This window comes from Condylura cristata, unplaced genomic scaffold (genome assembly GCF_000260355.1).
Source record: "Condylura cristata isolate star-nosed mole 26May11 unplaced genomic scaffold, ConCri1.0 scaffold00009, whole genome shotgun sequence".
Taxonomy (NCBI): domain Eukaryota; kingdom Metazoa; phylum Chordata; class Mammalia; order Eulipotyphla; family Talpidae; genus Condylura; species Condylura cristata.
The window spans coordinates 34688437-34715426 of record NW_004567110.1 but is presented as its reverse complement, the minus strand read 5'-3'; the positions used below and the strand labels follow the sequence as shown (position 1 = coordinate 34715426).

Genomic DNA, 26990 nt, shown 5'->3' with positions numbered 1-26990 from the left:
TTGATTGGGAAAACACACATAGTAATCGATACTGGTATAGATCACAGACTACATATTCATCGTAACTGTAAATATATAATTCATGGAGTAAAACCACAATATGTATGAACCATTTTTCTGTTTTTCTTATTTATTGACAGTTTTTTTTTAATTACAACACAATGAATTGATGGTAAGTACAGAGATGCAATAGTATAAAAAGCCAGTTAACCCTTCCCTAGGTTAAGACACTTACAGCAGACAAAAACTGCCCCACCCAAAATCCCCTTCTTGGATGAAAACAAAATAAATATAAATTAATAAATACAAACAAATCACTGCACAGCCCTTAACTCTTTGATTGCCATGGCAAGAACCATGCTGATGATTCTAGCTTGTGACATTTGTATAGTTAAAGGTTGCCGCAGCAGTCAAAGGGTTTGGCATTGTAAACATAAGTACTTCGTGGAAAATTTCAGTCTTGTTAATGGTCTACAGCAATGAGATTAATAGCAAGACCCCTTGACCTTTAATGACGCAACATTATAAGGAGTTAAAGAGATAGTAGCTTGGTGAGCTGTTACAGAGACTAGTCAACCATTTTATTTAACAATGTGCTATGAGGCCTTGATTTGCTAATAAAAAACAACTTGTGAATAATAAACACTGTTCAATGCATTGATCAATAAAATCAATGAAAAAATTAATTTAAGCACCACAAAATTTTGCCTGATTATATCTGACAGTCATAATACACTTTAGCACCATTTATTTAGCCTTATATTTGCACACAAACAAGCTTTGTGTTTGTCAGTAGAAGCTATCTGAAAAGAAAAATGTATATGCCATGTTGAGATGGTATAAAATATAGAATCCTGTGTGGACAAAACTCACTAACACTCGAAAATCTTAAAATTCATTCAGCAAAGAAATGTGTTATATCTTTCTTTCCTTGCACACAGAAGACTATAGATAATCTAAAACTTAATGAAATAGTGTTGCATGGTGTGAACCACCCAAAGCTTACAGCTAGATTTTAATACTCTCTCCATAGCTGAAAAATATGATGGGAAGTAAAATAAAGGTAAAGTATTGTCAGACAACCAAAAGTTAATGACCTAAATATTTAATTTCCTAGAATTTCTCTCTGCTTCATAGATTTTTATTTAAATAAATTCTGCATTAATTTTATGTATTAAATTCTTTGAATCTCCCATAACCACATTATAAAAGGAAAAATGATTTTCACAAGAAGTGATAAAATGTGTATTATTTACCCAAGACAACTTTCCTCTGTAATTCTTTGCATCTCATTCTGACTCTGCAAGATAAATGTCTGCGCACTCTTTTAAATATATATGGTATTTATTTGACGAAATAAATTTATGGGAACTTTTCCCTTTTACTCTATCCAGTAAATAGATTTTTATATATATTTCTCATATATACTATACATTTCCAAATCTATATTACCAGATAGCTCATATGAATGGCATAAATTGTATTCATTATCATACTGATACTCTATTGGAATCAAGAAAATGTTAGTACAGGTATACAAGTTTTAAAACATCTTTAAGTTACTACAATGATAAAGCAGGCAATTTTTTTCAATGTCGACAATTGATTCTTTTTAAAAAACCACCAACAGACTATGGACTAATTCGATTTTATGTTTTTGTTAAAAAATTAAGTTTATTAAAAGTTATATTAGCGCAAAATTGAACTAGTAAACTCCATTTGTTTTCCTCTTAAAATATAAAAACAAGATATATTTGTTTAAAATTATATACCTAAAAAAAAATCATTCAAGACATTTAAGCCTGAAGGTTTATGGGTGAGTCTCTAAAACCCCTGAAAATAGAGGTCTACAATAGAAATGCTGATGCAGTCAAACCAATGCAGCAAAAAGCTGCCACTATAAGACGCTTCTCTTGCTTTTTAATATATATGTAATTTACACATGAAGGGAAATAGATGAGAGAATTGAAATTTTAAGTATTCACATACTCATGATGTACCTTAAACAGAACACTATATTATGGTATTTACTTTCCTGTATAATTATCAAAGATATATTCTCCAAAAGCAAACTTCCTAAGCTGGCTTATCAACAGACAGCAGCTTTCATTCTCAGCATTTCACTTTTCTCAGGGGAATAGCTCTAAAAAGGTAGAATCCAATGCAGGAGATTAAGAGGTTTGTGAAATGTACTGGGACCATGTCTTTGCATCAAACTTATGGAGGAAAATACCAAGGAACAAAATAATATTTTCTCAGCACCACCTCAAAGGTACAATGCTACTCATTTCTGGTTTTCACAAAGGGAAGGGAAATTCAAATCAATAATAATAATAATAATAATAATAATAATAATATAAAATAAAGGGGGTTGGGGACACAGTGGAAATTGAAAGGATACAAATACAAGCACAAACTGTGTTAGACAGCAGAAAGTAATCTATTCCCCCAACCAGCTGTATTTTGGGGTGAAAAACAGAAAGCAAATAATTTTAGAATTAGAAGAGCAGAAAAACCAGGGACACAATAATCCTTGTTTGGAAATCATATTTGTTTGGAGGTGACAGAGTAACTAAGCTTGTAAATTTTGTATTTATGAACATATAAACAAATAATGGATTCTATGTCAGATACAAAAGAAGTGACAAAAAGAGTTAAAAACCTAATTTTACCCAGGGCAATAGTTAAAGACCAAAGAGCCGTGAGAAGACAGGCAATAATGTGGTCTCAGAGATGTTATTTCCATGGTAGAAAAAATGAAGACATTGACGTAAGGACTGAATCATTCATTCAAGAAAAGAATGTTTACCTTCACATTTGGGTTGTCGCTATATATAGATAGAACAAGTTCAAATTGGCATTACATTAGAGCAAATGAAACATGCATTCTAGTGACTTTTCAAATAGCTCACTCCAGGCTTTATTCATTCATATCTTGGGAAGACAGGCCAACAGAGAAACATACATTCATATAAAATGTGGCAAGTACAAGCAGCACCATGTCCTATCCTAGAAACTAGCATTCTACCATGCAGTCACATCTCACCAAAGCTTCATTGCATATGAGACATGTATAAAAAGGCCTGTGTCAACAAGTAGTTAACATTAACCAACTTAGCTACAGCCAAGGGCTATAGAAATGTCTGTGCTGTGAGTGACGTCTTATCATGGAGAAAAACAGGTGGATAAAATACTCAAAGAATATCTCTGTAATCAAGTTTATCATTTTACTCATGTTCACAATTCTTTCCTTCTGTTTTTTTTTTAATGTGAAATAAGGGTTAATGATATCTTTCTCTGAAACTAAGTGACCTAACATACCATTATCATATTTTCATATTATATTTAATTGATTTTATTCTCCCTTTTTAAGGGCATATAAATTCAGCTCTATAGCAGAGCACATGGCAAAGTTAAATGAATCAGTGCAACATTCTAATTTGTGATGTATCTGTCAGCACACTGAGTGCAAATGTGGATGTCATTCTCAGTCCAGTCCAATGTTAATGTAAGATAAAGATATACTGCTCTTTAATATGAAAAGGCATAGAATATTCCAAAACCTTCAGAAATAAATAGCTTTCACGTGTTAATTTTATATACTGAGTATGCACTGACCATGAGTTACTGGTATGCCCTCATTTTCATTAAAGAGCTTTAGTTCTGAGTAGCTTTGAATATTGTGTTACAATACTCTTGATTGTACACCCTTATTTACCAAAAAAAAAAGAGCATTATTAAGAAATGGTGCATGTCAGATCCAGATATAACCTTGCATCTGTGTTTAAAAATTGAAAGCTGCTACTTCACTACTCTATCAGAAAATTGACAGAAATCTTACAACTTCACAACTGTTTTCCACTCAATTTATGTGAATTTGTCAAACAGTGATTGTTCTTAGGCTTTATATACTATTGGTTTATGTTTCAAAGTAGATATATGTATACAAAAAAATACTGTTGTAATTAGACGTTATTAATCTGACCTTAAACAGTTCAAAATTATTTAAAATTTACACCAATGGAAACAAATTAAAACTGACTTAAGTAGTACACAAAAGACAAAATTTTTAGTTTGATGAGACTGGAACACTAAGGCATCTTCTTTGCTACTATGCGAAGTTTTGTGTTACATGATTTTTGAGGTAAATTTCTATCCTAAGGAAATGGCTTTTTTTTCAGAAGATGCTAACATTATATAACTTTCCAATTGAAGTTACCAAACACCTACTGACATTTTTAGTCTATAGGGCAAGGTATGATGATCAGATGAGTTTATGCAGGTAACAGCTAATGACCACTGGCTAATTATATACATTGATATATCACATACTCATCACTAGGGTGGAGAGCTTGAAGTTGCATTTTCTCTACTACTTTTATATTTGCTAAAGTAAAATTTCCAATTGTATTAAAGAGTGCTGTAATGTTGAAATATTTTACAAAGGACTTACTTTTCCTCTTCCTTCATTTCTGTTATATTTAATAAATGTAATATTAAATTTTCTTATATATGGTGTGATATGCCTGGTTGTTGCCTTCTTTATTATATAAAGTTCTAATTTAAAAAAAAATAACTGATAAACTTCTTATGTAGCTATGGTTCCCTCCCAGGCAACATTGAACCTGTAACAGATACATATGCACTGGCAGTAATATCCTGTGGTCACGGTTAATCACTATCATGAAAGCTCATGAAATGCAGTAAAATGGTTAGTTTCTCTGATGTTATTGACTTGAAACATTTTGTGATATCATATACTGGATGAGATTGCATTTACAGCTATTTGTCATAGCTTATCTGAAGTTGACATTTTTTGTTTAGACAGTAGAATCTGTTTGACATCTATACTTTGAAATGTGCTCCTGAGAGCATCAGACAAACTAAGTTTTGGTATGTTTGCAAAGATTATACCACCTTCAGTGAGGTTGTCTCAGTATATGTTACAATCTCAAAGACTCAATACTATCAGTAAATTGCCACATTTATTAATTTCTGGAAATTACTTTGAAACCAAAAAAGAAAATCCTTTCATGACTTCTATGTTAATGCAGTTCAGTTGACTATAATATTCATTCATCTTCAGATAGCACATGGAGTTTAGTCAACATGGACACATTGTTAATTCTTCTATAAGATCCACAAAGTGTGGCTATGTATTTGTACCATATTAGTTATATCAGCATAATATGTAGAACTTGAAACTACAAGTTGCTAGGATCCAGTATATATCCATCATCCATGTATTGAACTACCAGTGAGGGTAGGAAATATTCTCACCTACCAAATTGCAATTTAAATCACCAATAGAAAAGGAATAAAAATAAGTATGTAGGATATTAGAAAGAAAATTATGTGTTAACAAAAAAATCATAAGCAATCTGGCTAGTCAAAGTAATATTTTGTAATTTGATAAATCGATCTCTATCCTCTATTACTTAGTAATTGTTTTTTGTAAATTACTTAGTAATTTATTACATCTTATTCAGAAAAGCCTTGCCCTCTGATTTATAGCAGAAGTTGTCCTTGCTAGTATTATATAATGTTCTCTAATTTAAGATATCTTTGCAATTGTAAAAAGCATCTGTATTCACTTGTTCAATTGCCATGTCAGCGGACACATTGTTGTCAAACGAGTTAATAATTAAATTCACCTCCTCTACAGTTCTAATATGGGTGCACTGCTTTAGAGAGAATACAGAATGATTGGCTATTTTAATACTTCATTTAATCCAGTTAGTAATAATATAGAATAGTAGTATTTGGCTAAAATTATAAACTATATAGTTAATTTATGTAAGAAACATTACGTTGGCTAATTTGTATTTATATTAAAATAATGAGAACTAATGAAACAGAGGGAGATTTTTTTTTTTTTTTTGTGATGGTGACTATGTTTTTCATTTCAATTTGGGAAAACCTAGGCCTGAATTTTCCTTGCTCTAAGTGGTGATGTGATGATGAAATTATTTGCTTTGTTGAAGCTCAACTGGTACATTATGTTGTTAATTCATGAAAATATACTCCGTGTTGTTGTGGAATCACTCTTCATATGTGCTATACCAGTTAGTCACTCTCCCTTTCACTATTCTATTAGATTAAGGTTTTTTCCAAACCTCGAGTGGAAGAGGTGTGAACAACCTTACTTAAGTATCCAGCATATAATAAGCAAATAGAATCCCAATGCTTGTGATCATGTTGTTCTTAATGTTTTTTTTCTCTTTTGTAATTTTGCAGACTAAAAACTTAAATATCCCAGTAAAGAGAGGGGCCATACCTTTTCTTATCTCACCTCACTGAAGTAAATTTGACCCAACACTTAACCATGACATTTCCAGAATCCAAGCATAATGATAACCCTTCCCTTCTTAATGCTATGATTATTTTCTAGCCCTTATATACTTGTAGTCATATGATGAATCAAGATACTGTGGCAAATGAGTAAAGAGGCAAATGATTGTTTCTTCAGTTCCTTTCTCATTTTGAGGGAAAAAAATCAGTTTTCAGTGCAGGTTGATGGAATTCCGGAATGATTCACACATGTCCCAAAATGACATTGTTCCTCATTTCCATCTTTAGCAAACTATAATTTCCAGTTTTTTTTCTTGACATCAAGGTCCTAGAAGGATTAAACCCTCCCACAAGTAAACACTGTATAAATGAGCTCATGTCTACAGTTCTCCATGCTCAGTTGAAGTGACTAACTCTTTATAAAATCAGCATCATCTAGGATGGAAGCACTGAAGTAAAGCTACAGGGCTGATTCTTATCCTCCCCCCTTGCTTTCTTGGCCCATACATACATAATCTCCAACATCTTGTCAAAATACAATCTGCATTGCATAATGTTTTGCTGTAAAGTCATTCCTCTTTACTAACTGTTCTTTTTTCTTAGCCTCACATCACATATATGTTCAGGTTGTAATAATTAACAATCTGTAAGGCTTTGCAGCATGCCACCCATGATTACAAAATATTTTCCCCAACCAAATCATAAACATAGTTGAACCGAAAGGCATTCTAATTTTCATGCTATGTTGAGTATAAATATAAATTCAAGGCAGTCACTATCCATTTCCAAATAAGAATGTATACCTACACTCATTAAAAATCATCTGGAAATGTGTATTATTAGCAAATGAGTAAGAAATTTTCACTAGTATAAAATTCCTGCTTTATATAAAAGCCACACTGGCCGTTCAAGTATTTTGAGGTTTTTTTTTTCCCCTATAGTTTTATATTTGTCTAAAATGATGAATTTAGACTTGAAATTATATCAAAGGAAAATTAAAAGTCACTTCTACCTCTAGGGCATTTTTAGAGTGTGCATGTGAAGAGCAAAGTGTCCACCTGCAGATCCACCATCAACACTCTTTTTCTCTCCACTCTAAGGAAACAGCTCATGCTTACTAGGTTTTTAGAGAACTAACAATCCAATGGAGAAGCAACACCAGATTTCTTTCAGCTTGTGCCAGTTTGCAAGTTAAAGGTCAAAGGGCAAAGACACAGAAGAGGACTCTTCAAGGAAATTTTTCACAGAAGACAATGTTTAAGTTGTTATTAATGACAGTCAAAGATCAATAATCAAGTTCAAGGCAAGCTGTTCATTGTTTCAAAAGCTAATCCCCTCAAAAGCTGGCTTTCACACAAAGCCAATGTCTGACTCATGGGGTGCATTCCTTCTGACCATCTCTAATAAGTTCACAGCCCAGTAGCTGTAAAGCCTTTCACTGCAAGAAGCAGCTCCTAAAAATCAATAAAGAGGTCTGTCAGTTGCTGACTTTTCTCTAGGAAAAAAATATTGATACAAACCTGCTCTGCAGGTCACATGAAAATGACAATACTGCTGTTAGGACAAATTACACTCAACAATGAAATGCTTTGGTGGTCTCTTGGCTCTGTCAGTGATCAAATGGATGGCTAAATGCCAGAAGCCACACTAACCCTTTGAGAACTATGGTTGACATGCAATAGATAATGCACTGGAGGATATTCATGCAACCTCAGAGTCATCATTTTAAAAAGGCAATGCTAACTCTTTGTACCAAGGCAAATTGAAATTCCATGCAATGAATTTTAAAACAGAAATTCAATATGTCTAAGAAAAAAAAAAACACTTACATTATTATAATTGGTTGTTCAAATAAAATTTCACTCTTGTAAGATACTTAATAAAATATCATTTTATTTGCCAAAAGTTTTTTTGGCAAGTAACATATTTCTGTATGTTAAAAATGCACTTATAATGTATTGTAAATCACTTAAAAATTACGTGGGGTTATAGGATATCTGTTTTAAAAGCCTGAACTTCTTGAACCTGTGTCTGTTTTTACCATTGCCCTGTTTTATAATTTGCCACATAGCAATCCTAAGACTCTGGAAGCTGGTCTGATAGTTCTCAAAGGGTTACACCAATGTATTACTAGTGTCACATAACCTTATAAAATAACTGTCACTTTAAACCACTTTAGAGACATACTGCTTCTTGCTCTGCTTATAATGAATATTCCTGACAGACCCATGGAAGGCCTGGGGCAATGGCCTAATACAATTTGGGGAGATTATCACAATGATGTAGGAGTAAGGTGGCAGGAAGAGGTTTGGAAACACTCTGAAACAAAACAAAGCTCCTGTTTGAATATAACTATGAATATAAATGTGATGAAACATTGAGGACAGAGCTGAGAACAGCTGTATAAAACGAAAAATGGATGTATTATTAAGGCTGTTACTATATTGCAGATATTTTGGCCCCTGTTTGTTGGAAAATGGCTGTCCCAACAGTCTAAAGTCCTGCAAGTGATTTCCAGATCTCCCACCTGACAAAAAGTGAAGCGTAGGAGACTCTCCATAGCAGTCAGAGAGCTATCTTCTTTGGAGACAAAGCTGTTTTGGGTCTTCACACTTTCCTGAAAGTTCAATTGTGGGTTCTTTGTTTAACCTTTTGTTTCCTTTGCTTTAAAGCAAAAATTCGTGGACTCTCTGTTTTGCTTCCCCCCCCAGAAATGGGCTCAGATTTCAGAAGGAAAATAATATTAGAAACCTTTAAGAAGAATCCTTCTTCTTTTTTTTCCTCTTCTTTAGTTAATCCTGAAAATTTACTGGGCATTGAGCGTGCAGAGGAAAGGCCTAGAACTGAATGACAAAGAAAGACAAAGGACTGAAGAACGGCAGATACTGTGCATCATGGAAGCTTCCCCACGAGTGTATTTCCACTCATGTGCAGGACCAGCAACCCTCTGGGTTTGAAAGGTCAGCCTCGAATCAGGCTGCCACAAGCCTGCTCCTAGCTAGGAAACAGCATAACAGCTCTTGTCTTGAATCTCAAGTTACCACAAACTCCTGGAAAAGAAAGAAAGTAAAAACCCTACATCACACCCACTCTTGCATAGAGCGTTTACAGTACAGTATGTGGCGGGGTGTTCCTTTCCTCTTGAACTGGAACACAGTGTAAACCAATACAAGGAGGCATAAGGCCAAGATGCAGGGAATGACAATAGCTATGGCTTTCACAGTGCTGGCTGTGTTGTCCAGTTTGATGACAATGTCTACATCGTCTGGTGGGCTGTGTCCTTCTTTCTCTCTGTCTGTTGGTCCATCACAGCCCATAAAATCCTTGAGGATGGATCTGGGATATCCAGGTTCTACCTTGAGTATCTGGTTGTTGAATTTCCAATACTCCTTTCCTTTGTAGAAGTAGGTAAAGCCTGGAGAGAAACACACACACACACACACAGACACACAGGATCATGTTATTTGTGAACGTGTTTATGTGTAAAATGTTTAATTAAATTGACTATTTCTTAAAAGATGTTTAAAGTTTCTTAAACTTTGTAGAAAGAAAATATTATCCTCAGCTCAAGTGTCTGTTGAATGAATCAAGCTGCTCTGTTCCGGAAACCACTCTCTAATGCCCATGGAAAACTCAGTGGACAGAGACAATTTATCTGTGGATAACTGTTAAAAAAATCATGCTAGTTCACTTAGGAGAATTTTACCTGATTGCTTGCTTATAGGATCACTGTCACAGAGTAATACATTAGTGTGATAATATCAACCTATATTGAAAGATATTGAAACATCCTTATCAATACAAACACTGTTTGCTCCCAGGGTTGTATTGAGTTCATGGTACAATACATTATAAAGGAGGCTTTTCATGAATACTCAGGAAATTTCTTATCATCTTAGTGTCAGGAGTAGTAGTGTTTCTCCTAAGCAACAGGTTTACTTTTGTCATTTGGACAAGAAATCATAAAAAATATTGTTTTCCTAGAGATACTGGAGAAGTTTTCCTTTCCTTGCTAGTGCTCTTCCTATGAAGTATTTAGAGTATTTTGTGCTTTAAGTCTGCTTCTGGCTCTAAGTCAAGCACATTTGTCTCTTATTTTTGTGCTATTTTTTATTTACCTAGGATATTAAATTTATGTCACCTACTACAATTCATCGAACTTTTAAAGACATTAATGCTTTTAGAGTCAAAGATTAATAGAGGATTAGTAAATCTGTAGTTCTATCTTTAATACTTCTAGCAAATCTACTTTGTGGGAGTAAGGGGCAATAGGTGATATGTAGAAGGCTTGGCTAGCAGTACAGATGATTTAGGGTCCAAAACATTATGGATGCAGGTAATAGACTTGAAAGCTTGTGACAATTAAATGTGTGTGTGTGTGTGTGTGTGTGTGTGTGTATGTCTTTGTGTTGGGACTATTCTTTAAACTTTTGTTGCTTTTTGTTGGGCATAGATCCAGTTTTTTTTCTTTTCATTTATAGCTCCTTCATGTGAGTTTATTTTTGTGTGTGTGTGACTGCACTACTGGGACTTAATTAGTACTTTGAGATAAAATCCAAGAAACCAAAAAGAAATGTTTAAATGTTATAATTACTTAAAAGCTGTATTTTGAGAACCATCTATTTTAAATAGTATGCCTAATTTTGGGACAATAATCATTAATTAGGGTTTTCTTTTCCCTACATTATTGTGCACTTATTATGAAAAATCACTGTGTTAACAACTTAGTGAATGACATCTTCAAATATTCATAATTACTCAGTCATTTAGAATTAATTACCTAAATTTTACAATATACTGAGGTCTTGAGATAAAATAATATGCCCAAATCCTGGTGAAAGTAGGATTTAAATCTTGGTCTTAGATACTGAATATTTGATGATTTTTCTAAGATTGGGTCTTCAGAGATCTACTGCCTGTCAAAATATACTTTGTTAAAAGACTGTGATAGATAAGACTGTGATAGATAACACCCTTGAATAACAACAACAAAAAACTCTCTAACATCTCTCAAAAAATTCAGCTAGGATAGACCATCACTTCAGGTCATTTCATTTTGGAAATCATTTATTCAATGCCATAAAAATCTGCTGCTGCTTTTAGTTTCGATGGGCAGTTTTGCAATCAGAGTAACTTGCCAAGTGAAAACAGGTGTATGTAGACTCAAATGTTTCTGCAGGGAGCTGGTATTTGATCACACTAATGAAATCCAATGTAATTATTCAACAAGCTTGGATGGAGAAATGTTGCTGGCCTGCCAAAAAATAGTACATTAGATGATCATAGTTGAATAATGGCACTGATCTAGAATTAAATAGACCTTCAAAACAGGTGAACATACTTCTTATATTTATAAACTAGAAACCAACAGCTATAAGTGTCCTCATCTTTAATTTTTAGTCAAAGCTAATTATTATGAAGTCACTGGGTATCATGTAAAAATTCAGAAGTTTCATTTTCATACTTATCATGTCTACAGGACAAATTTTATAGTAATACATTGCATATTCAGGAGTAGAAATGTAGTTTACTGGTGCACTTGTTTAAGATAAGAAGGATAGTTAGTAGGAATTTGATAATAGAAGTATTCAAACACAAGTAGCCTAAAATCTTGAAATCTGTAAAATGATCACACAAAATTCATCTTGTTCAGTAATTTACATTTTTTTATTTACCCATTTATGAAGTGTCAGTTGGAAAAATTTTACATATTCATATATTTTTTGCTTTTCACAGTAACTTTGCTATCATACCCTTATGGTGCTTTGCTTATTAAGAGTGTCAACTTCAGATGGATTCTTAATTGAATTATCATTTTTTTAGAAATTCTGAGGAAGAAATCAGTGAGGTTGTAATATATTATTTGGTGGTTTTCCTGCCCTGTATTTGATAGGGTTTATTAGTGACTTTTCTATTGCTTGACCCTAAAATGTAAAATGCATTTTCTTCACCAGCTACCTTGTATATTTCGCTAGTAGAAGCTCCTACAAAGCTGTAGCTATATGTTCTCTGCTTAGTAGTAAGGAGTTAATTGCTGTTTAATATTGTGAATGAACAAATATAATCTTTGGGAAATGTGTTTATATTGTACTTGCAAATTTTTACTAAGAGAATGAGAGTGGGAGTAAAGAATTAATACATCAAATCAATAGAATCAAGAGTTCAGAAACATAAAGTGCTACAGTGTTAAAAGTAGGGTCTTGCATTAACCTTAAGATTGCATTTTCCCAGGGAAGGATACAGTATGTTGGGGCTTGGAGGGATAAATAGCAGTTAATATAGAAACTGTCTGAAGGGAGGGAATGCAGTGATTTTTTTTTATAATAACCTCAATATGTGTAAAATCTCATGTTTAAAACACTATCAAATAAAAAATACTAAAAATAAGTCATTCTACTATATTCTTTCAAATCTCATTTGGATTAATTGAGCTATTATTAGGGACTGAATGCAGAAAATAAAGCAAGAAAAAAAATTAAATTAAGATGGCTACAGTTGAAAAATAGCAGGAGGATGACTCAGAAAGCTACACTTTGAGAAAGCCTGAGTTTGTCTAGTAAGACAAATGGAAAGTTTAGCCAGACATGACAGATTAACAATGACTTTAATGATATAATGTAGAAAAACATGTTAACCTGTCCCTTTTGGAGACAGTGTATTCGAGCATATTCAGTAAGGCTGGGACGGTCTAGATTCATACCTTCGATAAGTAATTTACCATTTTAAATATCTAACAGTTTTCTTAAACTATCAGTAGTTTATGTTGCTTTCCTAATTTATAAATAATAATAAATGAGGTCAAGGGTATTGCTGTTGGACAATTAAATAAGATTATAAATTTATGCAACACAACTGGCACATAGTAGTTATGCAATAAATTACACAAATGTTTTTATTTAATTTGTGAAGATGGTAGAATTAATTTCAATATGTACTAAGGGAGGCACACTGACTTAAAATGAAAAACTAGCCTTCAAAATCTAAAGCACTGGACTTCTAGAGAATTTACCATTATGAGAGGATTTCAAAGAAATTGAAAATGCTTTTCTTGGTGGACGGATGGACAACTGAAGGCCAATTTTAACACTCCAGTATCTCTGTCTTTATGACTATATAATGTCATGTGTCTAGACTTAACTTTATGACTATATAATATCATGTGTCTAGACTTAATAGGCAGCTACTATTAGTGAAATTTTATAAATATTAATAATATAATTTGAACTTGTTTTTATTCTTACATGAAAAAATGGAATAAAGTCACAAGCATGAGACATGAGTAAAGAATAAAATGTGTAGAATTTGCTGTCAGAAGATTTCTTAGAACAACATCTTCCAGCTTGGTTGTTATTGCTATTCCACACACAAAGGTTTTAGACAAATAAGAGTTTCAGAAAAAATAAGGTATCATCATCAATTTATGAATGAATTTTTGAGTAATGGAGAATAGCAAAGAGAGCAACAAATATTTACTGAATATTTGACATATGTCTGCCTATGAAGAGTTTATACCAGAGAGGACAATGAGCTTTGTGCAATCACTGTACAATGATCATTGTAACAAGAGATTTTGAGAGTAAGCAATAGAGTACCAAAAACAGATATTTAAGAAGGATTTCTTGAAAAGTGAAGTGTGAGTGATTTTGAAGATATCACAGAGATAGTACAACCAGGAAAGTCTACAGGACATAGATGTGTAGAGGTTTTATCTGTACCTGTTAACCATTGCTAAAAATGTTCTTCATAACTCTGAATGTATTTAATTTTGTTCTTGAAAAAGAGCACTTATCTTTTTTCTGATTTCATGTATGTTATTACACTCTCCATGCTATTGATGATCCACATGATATATTAGTTTTCTCACGTCCCTATTATAAATTATTTTAATATGCTTTTTCTCTAGTTTAGAAATAGTTCTATTTCTTTCCTTTGTTCTGGAATACTGTGTATAAAATTTTTGAATTATATTTATGGTTTACTCCTATTTACTAATTCAAAAAGAGGAGAAAAATGCTATTTCGCTTCTGTTAATTTTTAGAAGAATATGGGTTATCCATTGCTTGGTTAACTTTGCATTGAACATCTATATGAAATTCAATTCTGGAGAGGGAGAGTAGACACACAGCAGTTCTGTGATGTGATTGTTAATAGGCAATCACACAGCTACTCTAGCCAGACTGCATAAGCTGAGATCTTCCTAGTGCTAACACTCAGACAAAGGAGTACTTGAAACATAGTAGTGCCTACTATCAGGTATTTTTGTTCTCAGCCCATACTTAGCCTCCTAATGACCAGCTCCTGTTCCATGTATGTTTGTTGGTATCTCTATAGGAATTTTAGTAGAAAGATAGGTAAGATTATGTCAAAGATACCCATGACTTTCATTTGAAGATGCCTTTATTTTTTTCATAAACTAAAAATAAATTGAGGTTAAAAACACTGAAGCATAATATTAAATGTTAATATAAGAAGGAAAGTTTATGTAAACATATTATGATGCAGACCTAATATGGGATTTCCTAAGGATTTAATTTCACATAATAAAAAACACATTATTGAAACATTTTGTAAATGCATGAAATATATTACATGCACATTACATACCATTTTCTTTGTGCACAAAGGCTCCCTGAGGAGATTCAGGGATACCTTTCCAGACTGTGATTGGTTTGGGATAGCCAGGATCCATGGTTTTCATTTCTTCACTATATCTCCAATACCTAAAATGGATAAATAATAAAACCAATGACACATGCATAGGGAAGGAAATTAACAGCTACATTCATTAATCTTTGCTATATGTTACTTGCATGCCTATTGATGATATTTAGAAATTATTTTAATCACACGAAAGACAGAGGACACAAAATATCTTGCTTCTTTCCCTGTATAAGATAAAAGGGCTATGTTACTATATATTTGCTAAAGTTAATTTAAAAAATGCTAGCCAACAACATATGCTTTCTAAATGCATTTGTAATTTATGAAAGTATCAACAACCTATGTATAAACCAGATGCTTTCATTATTTTTTTTTAATCTTTCTTAGACAGCAGAACATTTTAAAAAATAGTCTGAAGTACAGTCTTCATTCATTTTTCAAATCTTATTCATTCAACAGATATTTACTGAGTAGGTACTATGTCCTTGGCACTGCTGCAGTTTCCGGAGTTATGACCTTGAATAAAACATGGCCCAGCTCTCATCAGTATTATATTTTAGGATATCGAAAGGCTGTAAATAATAAGCCCACTTATAATAAATACATACTATGACAGGAGGATATAAGATTTATTTAGAAAACAAAGTGATTTAGTGTTCTGGCAATATGGAGAAATCATTTAAAATCAGTGGACAGAGAGGTACTAGCTGATAAACTAATATCTGAGTAGACAGTAAAAAGAAGTGGCAAGCAATATGTGGAGTAGGAGGGAGAATATGCCAGGCAAAGGAACTAGTTATTGAAAGTTCCTATAACATGTGAAAGCTTAGAGTACTTGATTATCTATAAGGAGGGCAAGATGAGCAGAAATAGTTAAGAAAATAGCAGGATCGCAGAATTAGTTAAGAGTAGGTCAGGGTGGGAACAGGGATCTAAGGTTAATAGATCCTTGTGCTATAAAAAAGTCTCTGGAGAGGTATAAAGTCAAAATAGATGTTAAGCAGAAAGACTCCATTTTTTAAACCATTATTTTCAAAAGGAGTATGTTGCCTACTGTGAATTAATAAGGGAGGTAAAGTGCTAGTAAGGAGACCACTTTGGATGTCATTGCAAAAATCCTTGGCTTAGAGTATAAACTTAAAGATGATAAAAAATTAGAGAAATTGGGATTATTTTGAAGGAAACTCCCAAGGGCTTATTAACGGATTGAATGTGGGATGTGAGGGAAAGAAACTGAACAGAATTGTAAGCAGTAATTTATGTAGTGTGAGATGATTTACAGAAAACATAAGTAAATACTCCACAAATACACACTGTAACTGTGTAGTGTAAACTGGAGGAAGTAAGTATATTTTTCTACTTGATATTAGTGATCATTATAATAATAAATTATTAGTGATTTTTGTCTTATTGCTTGGAAATTGTCTTAAAGGGATCAACAGTTAAGCTTAAAACAAAGTATGGCAATAGAGTTGGATATTTTTGTGAGAAGATTCTGAGAGATGATATAGAAACATAGCATTTTAGAGTCAAATGCTATGAAGACCAAAGTGTATCCAAGTGTAAAATTATAGTATATTAAGAAAAGGGCAAGTTGTAATCTAAGGAACTGAGTTCTGTGCAACATGTGAGATAATGAAACAGTGGAAATTTTAATCTGAATGTATAATTCTATTTAAAGATTCCCCAAATAATCTACTTTTTACCCATCACTATACTTAGATTTCATATGGGCTCCTGCTTTCAATACAATTTATATGTCAGTTACTTTCAGTTCTGCGCCTCTGCCTGACCTTTCCACTGAGACATAAACTCAATTTCCCAAGTAGTAACTTGACTTTCCTAGTTGGGGTATAAACAGGCACCTTAGTCTGAATGTAGACATGTTAATCTCTAAATCCTCTTCTCTCAATATGCCTTTCTCTGTTTGCTCTATTTTCAGAAATGGCACGATCTGCTCAGCTATTTAGGTGAAAAACCTGGAAGTTATCCTTGATTGGTTTTATTCCATAAACCTAAAATTCAGTCCCCAGAAAGACTTGTATTACATTCAAGAAGTGTTCTATACCTGTCCCTCTGCTCCATCTCCATTCTATCTCACCAAAATACTCAAATAGCCTTCCAATACAATTCTTGTCTCCAGCTTTGCAGAGCATTTTTGATACATTAAGTTATACCAAACAGTTTATGTCACTTTCCTGTTGAAAACTCTCCTATGCCTTCCATTTACTTAGAATAAAATCCAAAGCATTTGCCATTTGGTATAAGCATATCTGCTTACCTGTTTGACCTCTTCAACCACTTCTCTATAAACACAATGCTGCTTCTGATTTGAAAATTCCAACATTTGTACTGTTATCTAATCTGCCTATACATATATTGTTCTAAATAGCATTATATGGTTGAAACTTTTCTCTACTCAAGTTCCCTTTCCATTATCCCCTTCACAAGTGAGATCTTCCCTGATTTCCACTTTAACTTCCTAACCACAACTTAACACCACTGTAAGGAGACAGTTTCTATCATACCATTGTCTTGTTTTAGTTTTTGTAGAATTTTACAGTGATGAAATATCAGAATCATTTATCTGTTTATTATTGTCTCTTTAATATAATCTAAATGGAAAGGGAAGCCTCAACTACTATATCTCTGTTACCTAGCATATATGTGCCTCAGAATGGGCTGAAAATATTTTTTGAATGAATGAGTGAAGACTATGCCAGAACCAATGTAGAAATCCTGAGAAAGCAGGAATAAACCTATTGAGAATGCAATGTATTGTCTCAATTCATATTGTTCCAAGGATAGTCAATTAGAAAAGGATAAGTACCTGTGAAAGACAATAGATGGTGTCTAGATTTTGGTAGGAAGTGAAAAGATAATAAGGCTGATCTGAGACAGCATTTGAGCCAAAATTGTACTGTATTTGTCTAGTAAATTATAGAAATTATTCTGATTTTCAATGTTTTTCTCAAGTAGTTGTACTTTCTATCTCACCAGAGTACCCATCACTTCTTACTGCCTTATATGTTACCACTGTACCCAGTATTACATATATTTTCTAGATGGACTAGATTGTTTCTTAAATCCTCCTCTGCTCTTAATCATAGAAAAATAGAAAACTGTTAACACATATCTTTTAAAGCAGAATGATGGCAATGAAAGAAAGAAAAATACTTAAAGGACAAATAAATTTTCAGTTTTTGCTAAAAAATATTATATGTATATGTGTATATATATATATATTCAAAAGCTATAATTATTATAAATGTAAAATAACTTTAAAGAAGAAATATTCACTGAATTGTATAAAAGTGACAATAAAATTGTTCTGTATATGTTTGCAGGTTTACATCTTTTCAATCTACTTTTTAATTACTTGTTTTTTATATGTAATTGGCATATAACATTATATTAGGTTAGGTATAAGTTACTGCAAGAATCAGTTTTCTATTATTTTAATCTAGAATGAATATATTGATAAAAGTTGTAATTTCGAAATGATATAATTATATGAAGTGATCTGTTTGTTAAACATCTACAACACAAGAAATCTTATAGAAGAACACACACATAAATTAATTAAAAGCCTACTTTAAATATACTTAAAAACCTATAAAGCTAATTATTTAAGAAGGAAGAATTTTAAATTATTTTTATAAATTCAACATATTTTGAGTTTCTCAAGTAGGAAATAAAATACTAAAACTCTTACTCCTATGTGCTAGTCTTTATTCTATTATAAAGTTTGTATCTAACTTTTTACTGACTTTAGGTAGCCCAGATTTAATTTTTAAAGTAAAAATTTTGAATAAGTACTAAGTTTATATAATGGGGGTTAAAAAAAAAGTAGTGCCTACATGAGTGAAAAAAGACTATCTGATAATAAAATGGCAGTTTTTACTATCACTTATGAAACCCTCATTATACTGTTAGATGAAAACTAAGCTTTCATGCTTTGTTCAATAGAAATGTGTCTTATGTGTCTTCTCAGTCTTTTGGTTCTACCCCTTTCTGAAAAAAAAAAAAAACAAACAAAAACAAACAAAAAAAACATGCAACTCCATATTGAACCTCGTTCTGAAAGAGTACATTCAAGTAATTAAAACCAGCTGGGAAATTAAACTCTAAGAACCTTAAGGATTGTTATTTTAAAGGATAAGTTATAGGTCTGGAGACTTATTTTCATTACTGGTCACCATGCTGTGGCAATCAATTCATTCAACTATCTTGCTGAGAGATACACTTTTTGAGGCATTGAGTAGCATCTTATCCATTAATCCTACTTTTTTTTTGGGTGAGGGATCTTTTTTGTGACTTTGTAAGGAACATTTATCAAAACCTTAGCATCATTACAATCAGTTAGAGTATGAATATTTTGCTAAAGAAATATACAGAGAACTAGTGGACAGAAAGTTAGAAACAGAATAAATTTAAAAGTATAAACACTTATTCATTGTGAAAAATTGTAAGAACTTTTTGTTCAAAGATGAACCTTAATGTTTGAAATGATTCACAATATAAAAATACAAATCTCAAAATAAAAATCATTTATATCCTTGCATGTGTTACTCTTAGAGTTGAAGATATCGTACAGGGCCCATGGTAGGCTAAGATTAGTTTTGGACATTAACATATATGTGTTTTAAATTTACTTATAAACATAGTAGAATTAGATACCTAACCCCTTCCACATATGAATGAAAGTTATTTGTATGTCTTGTTTTGACTCAGCCTATCATAGTGTAATTAAAATTAAAATTTTCATCTTTGTTACATTTTCTACCTGATATTAACTGAAATTAATAAAAAATAAAAACCTTCAAACTACATTTAATATCTATCAAAAAGTGACAGGGTGGAACTGTTTACTTAGTAGCTACAATAAGTAATAAGACTAACAATTTACTTATATTTTTACAAACCCTGTTAGCCATATTGTAAGAGGAAAATAAATTTGAAAAAATAGCAGGGAAAGGAAATTACATTTCAAGCTAAAAATAGTCTACTGATAATCTGGGTTATTTTATAAACCTACTTGCTGGTACCTAAACAAGTAACTTCTTAAGAAATAGAAACATGACTAAACTAAAATTATTAGAAAGTGTTTTCAATAAACTGTTTGTAAAAAGTGTAGATTTAATTTTAAATATGAGAGTATAAAAAGCCTGTGCTAAAGTATACTCTTTAAATAAAGTATAAAATTATAAGAAAATGTCTTAGAAGGTACATATCCATTTCAATACAAGTTTATAGGTTTGTTAAAATTATAGAAAATAGAAAATCTATGTACTCCATGTGTTCATTATAAAATCCCATTATTTGTGTGCATTAGAAGAAAATGTATCTTAAATATTACTTAAGTAAGTTAAAATATGTTCAATTTCATCAATTCCTATGTTTATACCCACACAATCAAATTCTTAATCAATAGTACATGCTTCTGGGAGACCGGATATAATGAGTTCTCTAAAGATTACATAATTATTTTCCTCATGTAATGTGTTACTGACCTGTCCCCCTTGAAGAAATAGGTTTTCCCAACATCTTCCCACCAAATGGCTGAATCAATACCATGTGGAGGAATTCCACTTCCAAGGGTAATCAAGTCATGAGGGTAACCAGGTTGAAGAGTTGTGTCCTTGAACACCCAATATTTGTTACCTGTATGAAATAAGTACAAATACAGGATAAGTTAATTTAATATCATAAATTAGAATTTATCTGTTAAAATAATGCATTTAAAATTAATTTAACATAAAATTTATGAAATTACATAGTAGCTTTAACACCTAGAATGTTCTTTTTTGTGACATCTGTTATTTTCAAAAGGGCATATAATAAATGCTACTTAATAATATAATCAGAATTTATGAGTAAATTTAAGAATCAAAAAAGGTCTACAATTTGCCATAAAGTTCAATTCTGAATTAAAGAGCAAGGATTCTTTCTCTAGAAATATAAGGTCCTATTTTTGGTCAAGATTAAATCATTCCTGTAGTTTTTGCATTCTGTGCCTTCATATTTCCTTACTGATTACCACCTTTATTAAAACACTTCTCATCTAGACAAGTCACCTGGTCTTATAAAGTCATCCTTTCACCCAATGCCCTGTTTTAGCTTATACACTACTCCTCCTTTTAAGAAAGATATGAGAAGAATGTTTACCTAACATCAATGTTTGTAATTAATGGAGCATGACAGTTCTAAGTAGAAGACAAACTTGTTTTTATTGCTATTGAAATTATCTACAGACAACACACTTCCTCATGCTTTATATCCGGCAAACAGTCTATAACTATTGCTCACTCCACTGAAAGTTGATTTATTACCTATTGTCTACTAAAATCTTTTGTCCTAAAGTCATCAGTCATCAATGCCGCCCATTGAAAGAAATAATAATACACAGTTATCTATAAAGACAACTGCCCACATACAGTACCCTTCTCCTTGAACTGCAAGAAAAACATTTGTTTGTTGCCTTTTCTTTTTTTAGTTTCTCCTTTCTGGGTCCTTTAACTTTATTCACTCCTTTATACTGACATTACTCAGTGCTCTCTTCTTTACCTTCTTCTTATTAGTTACTTATTTATATTTGCACTTTTCTAAATCAAATAGCAGAGATTTCACAAACTCAGATACAAACCAAAGCTACATAAGAGCGCACAGGAGTAGAATGGTGGGGTACTGAAATATTGAGATAGTTCTAGAAAAGTCAGCAAATATCCACTGCCCTCAAGGACTACTATCCTCAGGTCCTTCTTGATCCATTACATTAACTAGGCAACTTACAGGCTCATTAACTTCTGCTGGGGTTACCATCTCATACAGTAAATGAGGTAACATCTGAAAAATTATCATAAGCCCTTTGTAGCTGAAGTAAGGCCTTACTAATTGTTGTAATATTTCAATACTAGCCCTAGATGAGGATATGATAAACTGTAGCTTTCATACTAAAATAATTAAAGAAAATTAAAACAACGTGTTAGCCTAAAATAATACAAAAAAAAAAAAAAGCACACACACCACACACACACACACAAAGAACTGCAGTCTAACATACCAAAAAGAAAAAAAAAATCTGCGGACTGGATTTAGTTAGGACTCTCTATATTGGAAGCAGCAGTAATCTTATTTACATCAAGAGCTTTTACTACCTTGTGATACCATTTTAAATTAGGGGGGGAAACATTTATTGAGTACTGTCATTGTCCTAAGGTAGGACATAAATGTTTATACCTATGTTAGGTATAAGGAATACTAAAGAGAACAAGACAGACATGGCTGCTACCCTAATCCTCTCATATTTGGATTAGGCAGATGAAAACAACTGTATGCAAATAAATAACTTCAGTCATTGAAAACTGAGTGAATGCTATTATTAAGGAAACATATTAGGAAAAATATATGAAAAAAAGAATAAACATAAGGGGAATTTAGATAAAGAGATCTCCCCTGAAGAAACTGTACTGAAGCCGAAATTTAAAGAGAAGATAGAACCTATGCAGAGCATGTCAGGAAGAATATGCCAAACAAATGAGAGTTTAGTGTGATCAAGAGGTCAGTGGAATATAATATAAAAAGAAAATGAGAATGAAAACCAACATGATGAGTTTGAATTTTAATATGAGTATATTGAGAAGTCATCAAGGAGATTAAGTTGGTGGAAAGAAATGATCTGTTTTATATTTTCAAGATGATTTTGGTCTTCTGTTGAAAATGTACTACAGAAGGAAGAATGGAAATGGGAAGATCATCATGTGTCTTTTGCAAGTTTTAATTATTTGCATCATCCATACACCCACTTACATAGTGCATGTACCAGGCACTCACAGCCTTAAACTCAAGGAGAGGGGAGTAAACAAAAAGAATAACATCTCCACATCACGGAGTTGAGATTGTGGTGAGTATGCAAGGGGAAATGACTTTAAACAAGCACACAAGTGAAGAGAATTTCAGAAAATAAAGTGATATAAAAATACAGAAAAAAGACATTAATCTGACAGTGATGGGATGTCAAAGGGACTTCTTTGTTTTAAACACAGGAAAGACCCCTTCACATAAGTGACATATGAATCGTGACTTAAAGTAATTCAAATGAGCCAGTCCAGTGAAGATGGTTTGAGGAGGAAAAAATGCCAAAAACAAATGCCCTCACAGGAAGTGACTTATTATAAAGAGAACACAAAATATTATGAGTGTAAACAGTATGGTCGTATATCTCTATATTGATTATTATAAACCAATGCTACCTCAACAACAACAAAAAATTTTTTGTTAATAAACAGGACTAAAGTGGCAACAATAGTGACAGGAAGAAAAGTGAGTGTTATGATACATTTTGGCGATGGAATTAATAGACATTGCTGGTAGGCAATCTAAGGGAATAAGAAAAAGATAATATCAAGAATAATCCTCCAGTTCTGACTTTTGTCAATGAAAGACTACTAACAGCATTTTATAACAGAGAAAGAAGATTGTGGTGGTGGGCCACTGGGGGTTCAAATCAAGAGTTTAAGTTGTCAATGATAAGTTAAAATGAAGAGGTCAAGTAACTGCAGATGGGAGTTTATAGAAAGCAGCTTATAAATCACAAGAATGAATATGATATTTGCTAATTTAGGATTTGGTGCAGTTATTCAGAAATTTTAGAGAGAAAATAAAGGAGAAATTTTAGAGAGAAAATAAAGGGTTTCTAGAAACACATGGCCCTCAAAAGGAACATACAGAAGAAAAGAACAGTAGAGATAGAAAAGGGTAGATAAAGAGGGGAAGACAAAAGTATCAGAAATCAAAAAGGCATGGTCATAAATATCTATCACTCATCAAGATATCTCTTGAAAGCTGATATTGTTTATAGTTACCTACTTTGAATCCAAAGTAACACACAAGTACAAATTTGAACTCATCAAAGGGCCTTTCTTCTTGTTTTTCTGTGTGGGCAGACAGCATGCTAGTTAATCACTGGCTCACATCAGAAACCTCTTTATAATGTGTGGACCAATATCTATAGTTGATTTGATATTCCTTGGTCCTGTTCCCTGCAATCCACCCTTATTGCTACTGGAAGTTGGTATGCCTTGCTATCATCCCAGAACTGCCTTGTCCCTACACTCCAAGGTAGGTCCCATTATTCTCCATACTCTCCATTTAGACAACTACTGCAGCCTAGCACCAGAAAAATTCTTCAGTTATGGAGATATGGTTTGGAAAATGAGCAGAGGTAAGCAGAGCCATTCATGTCTCTTGGGTATGAGAACACTGAGAGACTTTCCCATTTAGCAGGGAGAACTCATTATTTACTATTGAATAGTAAATACTGGAGAACCCATGGTGATTACAGGCAAGAAGATATAGTTTAGAGACCAGGAGATCTACTTGAGAGGTGCCAACTCTGGCCACCCACACCTGAACTGGATTAACCTGATTATGTTTATTTTTCTTGAATGGAACCATACTGTTTAGTATAGTTTTGACCACCCAGATATCACCAAGATATTTGACATTTTCAGTCTTGATTTTAGCTAATGTGCTATGCCGTTGTTTCTAGTTTGTTTTCTAGCTTGTAGCCTTTCTTTTTTGTTTTTGGGCTTGCAGTCGGTATCTCTTTTATCTGTCTCCCATAAGTACATAAAAAGGATCTCTCTAAGATGTATACCTGATTTTGTTTTTGTTTAAAATCTTTAGTTGTTTTTCATTGCATTAAGGATAAACCCAAACTCAACTATGTGTCATCTTTAAGTTCTTAATATTGGTCACTTATTGATACCCCCTTCATTTCCCTTTCTGAATAACTGTAATGGCTCTTTCAAAACATTCCTTGAAGTTATTTCTCTAAGAAACATTTCCTATGGTTGTAAGATGGGCCTCTTACATGGACAGAGGCCAGTCTTATATCATATTACTTATGATAAGAACAACGAGGACAAGCATTCTATCTGACACCCATTTTCCACCATTATATATAATCTTGAAAAGTAGTTCTTAACAAATGATTACCAATTCAAAAAAGCATGTTAACATTTCACAAATAACCAAATACAAGATCAAAAATCTAATACTAGGGGATCCTAAAGGCTTAATTATAACATTTTGTGCATTAATCTTGAATCTTGCCTAATAGAGAAGAAAATGAATTTTTATCACCACAAACAAGTCTGCAATATAGGAAGGCGTGCCTCAGTATTGTGTTGAAGAAGCACTCTAGTGATTACATTTAATTGTTAGGAAATACTATCATAAAAATATACAACTATCCTGAGCTATTGTTTTATCTGAATATTTCATAAGGAAAAGAACTCACAATGACTCAGATTGCTTCCTTAGAGAGACTTTGAGATGGAAAATTCAGGAGGCTGCTTCTTAGTTTGCTCTATATTTTAGTAATATCTCCGTGGCTATTAAAATAGAGAGTATACAAACAATAGAAGCAAAATAAGTTCCTGTTTCTATTAGCCTATACCTTAGTGACTTACTACATCCTTTTCTTTCATCTCTGTTTTAACTAGGAGAGGGTACAGTTTTAGGAACTCCCGTGCTAGATCTTTATAGCAAACCTTTTTTATTGGTTCAACTCAGTTGTCCCTTCTTTCAAGCAGAAGCACTCAAGTATGCTTTAGAAAACTTCTGTTTGCAGGTCCCAATCTCTATCATTTCCATGAAAATGTCTTTACTCTGTTTCCAGCCCTTACAGTGATACTGCTAGGATCATGGATACCTAGGATGTTCGGTGTGTGGAGCATGAGAAAATTTCACAAAAACTTTCTGTGTGTTTCAGGACATCTCAGGAGAGGATAATGTGTCAACGAAAGAGTTAAAGTTCTTCCAGTCTCTTACTTTTAATAATGAACTTCTTTGTATAGAAGATATCAATTATCAATTAGGGGTTTTATTTTGTTACAAACACCAGATGATTTTAAAAATTCATGTGTATTTCTTAAAAAAATGCATTAAACTTATCAGCAAACATTTGCTAAAAGTTTGCATGAGATACCAATATTTATATTCAAAAAAATTAAGAAAGGAAACTTTATTTGCAGCATAAATTTCTAGAAAATAAGTCAATAATGGCAATGAGTGAAACAATTCTGGAACTGTTTACAAAAGAAATGAAATTTTACAATACCTTTTGGATCCCGGTAAGGTAAGATTTTCACATGACAAATTTGAATCTTATTTCTTTTTCTTTTTTTTTTTTCAATTTGAGTAAATGTGTGAGATTCATATTCAAATCATGTCTTTTATGATTCTTCTTTTTTAATGGGAGATGTAGATTTTTAACTAGCTTGCCATCAGACAGTCTGGTTCTCAAGGAAAATATTACCTTTTTGGCAGAATCAAGGCATTTACTGGATTTTACATGAAGTTGACACATTCTGGAGCAAGTGGAAAAAACTAGTCCTTACTGACATTGTACTTGGCAGAATGCAGAGGAAAATATCAACAAGTCTCAGTATAAGACAGAGAGACCTTATTAATTAAAAAAAAAAAAAAAAAAACCTCAAGGAATGTTTAGAGTTAGAGAGGACTTTTCAGATTACCCATTGTGGTAATTCTTCAATGAGATCCATCTATCCATCCATCCCCCCCACATCTATCCTCCCCCACCCAGCCACCCTCCCTTGCATTACTTCCTATCTCCTCACCTCCAGTGGCTCTTTATTAAAACAGAAAAAAAAAAAAAAACCAACTTGCAGGCATTATAGATCTGAGGCATGTAGCAGGGATGGGAAGAGCACAAGGGCCTATGGTAATGGTTCATGGGTGTTGCAGTGGGAGATTTATGGGACCTACATCTGAGGGGAGGAATCAAATCTTGCACAAAAGTGAGCAACAACATACAAAATATAAAAAGTTTAATCAATTAAAACAACAACAACTAACTACCAGTCATTGAACTACAAGCTGTATATATAATAATAAAGGAAACACATTTCTTGTTTTTGTGGAGCTGATGGGACAGAAGACAAGACAGATACTAGCAAATAAATCCATAAAAATTTTATGAAATTCCTTATTCCTAAAAGGAAAAGTATAGC

The 26990-nt window shown here is 32.6% G+C and overlaps 1 protein-coding gene across 1 annotated transcript in view; it reads right to left on the bottom strand.

Moving 5' to 3' along the window:
* Positions 1-9176: 9176 nt before the first annotated feature.
* Positions 9177-26990, bottom strand: part of MMP16 (matrix metallopeptidase 16 (membrane-inserted)) — a 223935-nt gene continuing 206121 nt past the window's right edge. The window contains exons 8-10 of the mRNA XM_004679749.2: positions 20466-20616; positions 14896-15011; positions 9177-9706 (exon numbers count right to left, since the gene is read on the bottom strand). Of these exons, the coding sequence (XP_004679806.1) occupies positions 9372-9706; positions 14896-15011; positions 20466-20616 (602 nt within the window). The 3' untranslated portion in view covers positions 9177-9371. The remainder of the gene's footprint in view (positions 9707-14895; positions 15012-20465; positions 20617-26990) is intronic.